The 8,697-nt window shown below is 52.8% G+C and overlaps 1 protein-coding gene across 2 annotated transcripts; it reads left to right on the plus strand.

The window, feature by feature from the left end:
- Nucleotides 1-255: 255 nt before the first annotated feature.
- Nucleotides 256-4,561, plus strand: TNFRSF13C (TNF receptor superfamily member 13C). 2 transcript variants are annotated; one of them, XM_066253070.1, is made up of 3 exons: nucleotides 256-406; nucleotides 675-1,001; nucleotides 1,486-4,561. In XM_066253070.1, the coding sequence occupies exons 1-3, from the start codon at nucleotides 271-273 to the stop codon at nucleotides 1,668-1,670; spliced, it is 648 nt and encodes a 215-aa protein (XP_066109167.1). In that variant the 5' UTR covers nucleotides 256-270; the 3' UTR covers nucleotides 1,671-4,561. The 2 variants fall into 2 exon arrangements, with proteins under 2 accessions (XP_066109167.1, XP_066109168.1); XM_066253071.1 differs by having other exon boundaries at nucleotides 762-1,001.
- Nucleotides 4,562-8,697: the final 4,136 nt, after the last annotated feature.

Below are 8,697 nucleotides of genomic sequence, written 5' to 3' on the forward strand. Positions count from 1 at the left end.
CCTTCCTTTGCTGTCCAAGAGCAGGCTGCCAGCCCTAGTCCCAGTGCTCAGCAGAGCCCGGGCCCAGCGAGCGACTGGGGGTGAAGGTAGAGTGGTTAAATGGAGGAACCACAGGTAGAAAAAGAAGGTCTTGGTGCAAGGCCTAGCGGTCCCACTCCAGTAGGCAAGAGGGCGGGGCCGGGGGGCAGTGGTTGTGGCCCCTCCCAGTTTCCTCCCAGTGGGGCAGCGGAGCCGACTCAGTCCTTGCTGGGTGTGCGGCACATCGGCAGCATGAAGCGAGCGGCGAGGAGCCGGAGGGGCAAGGTCGGACCAGCGCCTACGCAGTGCATTCAGACCCAGTGCTTTGACCCGCTGGTCCGCGAGTGCGTGGCCTGCAGGCTCCTCCGGACGCCGGAACCGAGACCGGGTAAAAGCCGACTCCCTCTGACGGCTTGCAGGGCGGCCTTGGGAAGAAAGGGGAGGGTAGTGCCACCACGGAGACTCCGCTGCCAGAGCAGATGCATAGCGACCCCCCCACTCCGTCCCAAGATGGTTGGGGGTCGGGCAACGAGTTGATGGGAGTGATGGGCAGACCTCGGTATGGGGACCAGTCACCATCGCATGGCCCTCACCGTCCCTCTCTTTCCTTCTGTATGCCCCCACCCTTCACGCCGACCCTCCCCTCCCTGGTCCAGCCTCGCCTTCCCCCGACCCTATCCTCCTCCCTGGTCATTCCTCCCCTCTCTGTGTCCCCTGCCCCCCCTCCCTGTCCGCTCCTCTAGCCTCTGAGCCAAGCAGCCTGGAGCCCGGGACCGCGCTGCAGCCGCGGGAGTCGGTTGGAGCGGAGGTCACCGCCCAGGCGGAGGAGGCGCTGCCGCTGCCCGCGTTGCTCGTCGGCGCCCCCGCGCTGCTGGGCCTGGCGCTGGCCCTGGTCCTGGTGGCCTTAGTGAGCTGGCGGCGGCGGCGGCGGCGTCCGCTCCGCGGGCCCGCTCCCCCAGAGGCCCCGGACGGAACGCAGGACGGTAAGCTCCGCGTCTTGGGGACCCAAGAGGCACTGCCCAGTCTGAGAGGGTCCCGCCTCAAGGGATAAGGGCAGTGTGATAGGGGGTGGCAGGACTCTTGGGGGTAATGCTGGAAAGGGGGGGGAGAGCTGCTCTGAGGGACTCAGGCCGAGACCCCAGTCCAAGTGAGGGACACAGCGGTGGCCTCCCAGACCCACGGAAGACACTCAGGCTGGGAGTCCAGTGAGAGAGGGTTCTGTCCTGTACTCTCTCCAGAGTGTCCAGACTGGCAGCCATACTTCCTCTGGCCTCTGTCAGCACCCTCATTTTGCTGCCCTTTCAGCACTTCCTGCCCTGAGGGCTGATCATGTGTCACCCCTCCCCTCTGCATGGGGCTTCATCCACTGATGTCTCAGGGGGAGGGCTTTCCTGCCGGTGAGGCTTGCAGAACAGGGATGGAGAACGCTGTGCCCCAATCTTGACCCTGCTTTACCCCCCTCACCAGAGCCCCTAGACAACGTCATCATCTGCTCTTCTGGACCCCTTGATGCCACAGCTCCAGTCTGGCCCTCACCCAGAGACAGTCCAGCCACTATTCCACCTGCCCATAGTGTCCCGGTGCCAGCCACAGAGCTGGGCTCCACTGAGCTGGTGACCACCAAGACTGCCGGCCCTGAGCAAGAGCAGTGATGGAAGGGGCAGGAAGTGGCCCCTGTCCTCCCTATGGGCAGTCAGCCAGGGGACTGGAGGTTGAATTCAGCTCCTCATCCCAGCATCCACCAGCTCCTTCTCTAGGAAGCAGGCTGCTCCCCAGCTAACCCTGCAGAACCACAGACACTGCAGCCCACAGGGTTCAACTGGCACGATGTTGTATGGCCTGTCAGTGTTTGGCTTAAAACTCGACTATCTTTGGGAGCCCTAGAAAGTTGTGATGAGCTCCTGTGCTTTTGAGTGGTTGGAACACTTTGACTAGGAGGTTTTTCTTTTAGAGTGGGGAAGCCACCGTTAAAACAAAATGAATTTAGGAAAAGGATCAAGTGAGAAGATGCATAATTTGTAGCTAGATGTTTTATTTCTTTAATACTTGTTCTCAGAGCTGTCCTCCTTTGAAACTGATGTGCATGGCTGCATCGCTGATCAAAAAACTAACTGATGGGGTTGCTTTGGGATTTAATACAAGATGATTTTAAGAAATAGTCTGGATTGTGCTGATTCTCAAGTATCTGTACCCCAGCGTCAACCCTGAGCTTGGCTCAGTCTGCTAAGTACTATGATGCCATTCTCACTCCAGGGGCAGCTTCCAGATCCCAAGATTTGCACTTAGGAGGAAGTCTACAGCCCCTGGGGCAGAACCAAAAACTCATGCTGAAGGTGCACTGACAAGCATCTCCCTCAGAGACTATCTGGGGTCCCAGCTGCCTCCAAAGCTCACTCAGCCCTACACAGGGTAGGGTTCAGGACAGCAGGTTTCTTCATAAGCCTGTGGCCTTAAACCAGCTAGACCTGATGTCCCTTGAGCTCCCTTCTCTCTGTGGCCTGCCCTCCCCAAGCACTGGGCCTGAAATGCTGGGTTCACAACCATTCTGTGCCAGTCACCCACCGTCCCAATGGAACTGTGCCTATGGCAGCGGTGGCAGTTGGCCTGGGCCTGGGGCTGAGACCTCTCTTGAGTTCTTGACCATGCTATCACTCAGTCAGCCTCCCTGCCAGCTCTCCTACCCAGGGTTAGACCTCCTGACCAGGACCCCACCCTGGAGAGCGTCTTTGGAAGGATCACTGGACTGGTTGTCAGAAGATGGGATTCTGGGTACCATTTTGTCCTTCTGTAGAACCTTGCCACATTCTGTTCCATGCATTGATGTTTTTGGCTCATCTCTCCCTGACTTGACATCAGAGTTGCCCAGCAAATACGTACCCTTCCTGCCTATCCCTTTCCCAGCTCAGAAGACATCAGCCAGCAGCATGGAGCCCCCAGCACCTGGACACTCACATCTAAGTCTCTTCCTGGCAAACTCCCTCCCTGAAACCATCTCAGATGCCCCTCCCTCCAGGGAGCCAGATGGCTAGGGTGAGGTCAGGTAGCAGGCAGTAGGCAAGAGGGTGAATAGTAGATGCTGAGTGACCCCAGTCATGCACTTTCCTCCATCCCAGGGGTTGAAGGAGCCTGAGCTGTTTCTGTTCACCCCATCCCCCAACACACCTTTTTCACTAGAGCCCCACAGCTGGGGCTGGGCCTTGGAGGTGAAACAAGTGGTTGAAACTCCTCTGGGGCCCAGACATGCAAACCTCTGGCACCACTGTGTCCTGGCTGAGGCCCTGACTAGTGTGTAGCTTCCTCTCCAGTCTCAGTTTCATTTGCTGAAAAATGGGGAGGCTGGATGCAAAGTTCTCTTTGGCCTATGATCCTCAGAGGAGAAGGCCTGGAAGGAACCTTAGAGAATCCTCATTTTACAGATGAGGAAACAGACTCAGGGAAGAAGACTTGGCATCACTGTCATCCAGCAAGTAACACAAGGGAAGTTCATTAGGGAAGAACCAGGAGCAGAGGCCAGAGGAGAGGTAGGCAAGGAAGGGGTCAGTCTCTCCCAGCCCCCAAAAGGGACCCATCTCCCAGAAGCCTCCAGTCTCTGGCCTCCTGTCCTCTGCATTGTTTCCTAAGGAGCTTTTGCAAAAATGCCTCATTTGATCTTTATAATTGCACCTGGAGGAGGGGTGTGGGTGTTTGTGTTTGCTTTAAACAAATAGTTTTTTTGTTTGTTTGTTTTGAGAGAGAAGAGAGAGAGAGCGCCAGGGGGAGAGGAAAGAGAGGCACCAACTCGTAGTTGCTTCTTGTACGTGCCTTGACCAGGCAAGCCTGGATTTTAAACCAGCAACCTCAACATTCTAGATCATTGCTTTATCCACTGCGTTACCACAGGCCAGGCTAAACAGTTTTTATTTAAACAATCAAGGCATGTGTTTTGTAGCCACTTTGGAAAATTTGAGAGCAATCCAGGATGGAGTCTACAGAGAAATGACCCATAATCCAGCAACACCAGGCCTGAGTGGTAGATTATCTGCATGATTATAATAATTTTATACATATAAGTTCTTATCTTGACTGTTATGTTTGTTGACTTCTCTGGCTTTTAAGCACTTCATAAACAAGATGAAAACCTTACAGACGTTGAAAAAGTTCGCCACTGGAGCATTTGGTTCTTTTTCCATTTTTACAGTGGTCACCCCTTATCCACAGTTTCATTTTGAAGTCAACTGTGGTTTGAAAATGTTAAATAGAATATTCCAAAAATAAACAATTTGGCCTGATCAGGCGGTGGTGCAGTGGATAGAGCATCGGACTGGGATGCGGAAGACCCAGGTTCCAGACCTCGAGGTCGCCAGCTTGAGTGCGGGCTCATCTGGTTTGAGCAAGGCTCACCAGCTTGGACCCAAGGTTGCTGGCTCCAGCAAGGGGTTACTCAGTCTGCTGAAGGCCTGCGGTCAAAGCACATATGAGAAAGCAATCAATGAACAACTAAGGTGTCGCAACAAAAAACTGATGATTGATGCTTCTCATCTCTCTTCGTTCCTGCCTTTCTATCCCTCTCTTTGACTTTCTGTCTCTGTAAAAAATAAAATAAAATAAAATAAAATAAAATAAAATAAAATAAAATAAAATAAACAATTTGTACATTTTATATTGTGCACTGTTCTGAGTAGGGTGATGAACTTCTGCGTTGTCCTGCTCTGACCTGCCTGGGACGTGAATCATGCCTCTGGCCAGCGTCACCATGCTATACACACTCCCTACCCTTTTGTCACTTAGCCATCTTTGATATCAGATATAATGTGGGTATTCAAGTTACTCTTATTTACCTAATAATGGCCCCAAAGCACCAGAGTAGTGACGCTGGCAATTCATAGTGCCAAACAGAAGCAATAAAATGATTCCTTTAAGTGAAAAAGTGAAAGTTCTCTACTCAATAAGAAAAGAAAAAACAACAACAACTATATGCTGAAGTTACTAAGATCTACAGTCAGAACAATTTTCCTATCCATGAAATTGTGAAGGAGGAAAAAGAAATTTGTGCTCGTTTTGCTCTTACACTTCAGACTGCAAAAGTTACAGCCACAGTGTTTGATAAGTGCTTAATTGGGATGGAAAGGGCATTAAATTTGAGAGTGAAAGATGTGAACAGAAAACATGTTCCAAATGAAGGCAACATGTTGTGCCAGAAAGTATTGAGCCCATATAGAGACTGCAGACTCCCTGAAAAGAGTGGCCACATTCACATAACTTTTATTATCGTATATTGTCGTAATTATTCTATTTTATTATACATTATTGTTGTTAATCTCTTATTGTTTATTTTATCATGGGGACGCATGTATAGGGAAAAAAAACAGTCTATATAGAGTTTAGTACTATAATTGGTTTCAGGCATCCACTAGAGTTCTTGGACAATTCTCCCACAGGTAAGGGAGGACTGCTGTATCTGTTATTGAGATAGTAGCACCTTCTTGTACATAAATCATTGCCTGAGTCTGTTTCTAGAAGGAGAGTTATTGCAACCAAAGTCCTTGAGCTTTTTAAAAGCCCCTGTTGGTTGAATTGCTTTTTTGCCAATCTGGACTAGTTTATGCTCAGGACCAGGGATTATATGATCCATTTTGCTGATAGAAAAAGAGAGACCCAGAGAGGTGAAGAGATCTTGCCCGAGATACAATAAGTAGTGATGGAGCTGGGCTAGACCCAGGCTCCAGCCCCTGCCCCATCCAGAAAGTCACTGACCCAGGTACCCTCCTTGAGGGGCTGACTCCAGGAATTGAACCCAGGTTATACCTCTTTTTTTAAAAAAAACTTATTTATTGATTGATTTGAAAGAGAGAGAAAGAACACCAATATGTTGTTCCACCCATTTATGTACTCACTCACTGGTCGATTCTTTTTTATTTTTCTTTAAATGAGAGGAAAGGAGATGAAGAGACAGACTCCTGCATGCACTCAGACTGGGATCCACCTGGCAAACCCCATCTGGGGCTGATGCTCGAATTAACCAAGCTATCTTCAGAGCCCAGGGCTGGCTGCAAGAGGAGAAGAGAGAGAGAAGGGGGAAAGGGAGAGGAAGAGAAGCAGATGGTTGCTTTTCACATGTGCCTTGACCAGGGATTGAACCAGGGATGTATGCACACTGGGCCGATGATCTATCCACTGAGCCAACCAGTCAGGGCTCACTTATTGATTCTTGTATGTACCCTGACCAGGGATCAAACCCATAACCTTGGCGTATAGGGACAAAGGCTCAAACACCTGAACTATCCAGCCAGGGCCCCAGGTTCCACTCCTTGCTTTCATCACTACTCAAAGATTTCTTTCCCCAAATGGTCTCTTTTTGCAGTAAGAGGGATCCAAGATAGACTCTGGCAGAATTGATTATTGGGGAAGGAATGGAGGGAAGCAGCCCCTTTCCCCTAGCCTGTGTGTATGGCCAAGTTTTTCCTGAAGGAGGGTCTGGGGTGGGGCTGGCTGAAGTCTCAGTTCCTCCTGGGGCTTCCTGCAGGCACCTTTCACTTCCTGCCCTGCAGCCCTGGGCCCAGGGTGGGGGTGGAGAGGACCAGCTGGTGAAGCCAGGAAGGAAGGACCTGACACCTTACCTCCTTCTGTCTCAGCAAGGTTGGCCCTATACAACCCTTACCTTTAGAAGCTGGTGGCATCTCTCTGGGCCTGTCTCCCTATTTCAAAATGGAGCCTGAGGGCCACCCAGCTGTTCGAGATTAAAAAGGCCATATGGCATGTAGGGTCTCCACATAGGAGTACCTCCATCTCTTCTTCCCTGGGACACAGCCACTTCCTGCCCAGAGCACCTAACCATCAGCAAACCCCTCTGGAAAGTGAGCTTCCCAGCTGGTCTGAGGCTCTGGGCTCAGCAGTTACCACCCCATCACTCATCCATTTACTGCCCACAGATCACACTGGGTCCCTGACACACCTGTTTGTGCCAGGGACATTCTGGGGGTACCACGAGGTCTGCCTCAGGCCCCGTCATTGGGTCCTGGTCTGATGGGAGAGACAGCAGCACACAATAACAGGACAGGATGATCCATGCTAGGGTTAGGGAATGTCCCAAGCAGGGAATGTGACTAACCCACCACCTAGGGAGTGCTTTGAAGAGTAAGAAGTATGTCCTGAATCTGAGGTCATTTTCCTGATGGAATGGAGCAGAGAAATGACATTCCCGCTCCAGGGGACTGTGTGCAAAGATGTAGAGGAGAAGGGGTAGGAGGGGCATCAAGAAGCAGGGACTGTGAGAGGTCCTGGAGAATTAGGCAGCATTGCCCGAGTACCAGGACAGGCTGTGTAACAGCCTTCGCTGTGCTGTGCCTGCCACAGGCATAGCGGGATAGCCACCCTCAGGGAACCCAGGTGCTCCTCCAGCCCTATCATTAGGTGCCTCACCCTTTCCTGTCCCCTCTGAGAGGCCACCAGACCCCTCTGGCATTCCTCTGGGCGGAATAAGCTCCTATTTGCTCTGTCGTGAGTGGTTCAGTTTACCTAGAGCTGAAATCAGACCTCTCTCCAATTTGTGCCCCTCCCCAGCTGCTTGTTCTGACCCTGGGTCGCGGAGGTGTAAGAGCAACTGCCCAGGTCACACAGAGAGTCAGGAGAAACCAAGAAGACACAGACTCCCGCGTTCCGGCTGTGCTCTTTCCTGGGACTTTTAAGGTGGAGAAGCTGCCCGAGGAACACTGCACAGGTCCTAGTGCCCAGAATGACCTCTGGGCATCTCTTCACTCTTTTGAGCTGCAGAGAATCTGGGGTCCAGCCTCGACGTCCAGACGAATCCAGGATGGTGCCAGCGAAAGTCTATCCGAGCCGCTCTTATTATCAGCCCCAGTGGCAACTTGACTGACAACAGCTAGGCGCGGAGACCTAGGTTCCGGAGGTGATAGGACCAGGACAAGAGGCGCGGCCAAGGGCGGGGCCAAGGAGAGAGGCGGTGCCGAGGGACCCCAAGCCTCAGAGTTGCGGGAAAGGGGCGGGGCCAGGGGCAAGTAGAAGGGGTGGGTTCAAGGCCGTGGGCGGAGGGAGAATGCGGGAAAAGGGAGGAATCCGATGAGCCGCAAGAACAATGTCAAATGTTTGCTTCTCCAAACCTGGACCTCTGCGCTTACGCGAGGTCCCCGTCTCCACGCACCTCCCGAGCCAGAGGGGCCCGGACGCAGGGCATAGCCCAGAGACCTTGGGGCGAGGTGTGTGTGCAGGGCTCAGGACGCCTCCGCTGCATTCTCGGCTCGGAGCTGGAATGTTGTGTCAAAGTTGTGTCCCAGGAACCCGCAGGATAAGACTCGGGTGGACGCGCTGTGTGGCCTTAGCCGAGCCCTGTCCTCCCTGGATCTGCTCCCGTTCTACGGACTAGGTGGCCAACTCCAGACTTGCACATTCACTGGAGCCTTTGGAGGGTCCTGAAGGGGGAGACTTTTGGGGGTGCTCTAGGCAGAGGGATTAGCTGTAATGTCTGGAGCAGGACTCCCCGAGGCAGGGGAGGGAAGGGAGGGCAGGGCTGGGGAAGAAGGTACTTAGGGAACTGGGATAGAAGGCTGAGCCCCAGCTCCCAGTACCCCGGTCTACCACTCCCTCACGGCCTCAGAAGCCCGGGCATCCCCTCCTTACTGCAGGCAGCTGGAGCCTGAGTCACCGAGCTGCCTCTCAGGGAGACAAAGGAGCGTAAGGCCCTCC

This window comes from Saccopteryx bilineata, chromosome 1, assembly GCF_036850765.1.
Source record: "Saccopteryx bilineata isolate mSacBil1 chromosome 1, mSacBil1_pri_phased_curated, whole genome shotgun sequence".
NCBI classification, from domain to species: Eukaryota; Metazoa; Chordata; class Mammalia; order Chiroptera; family Emballonuridae; genus Saccopteryx; species Saccopteryx bilineata.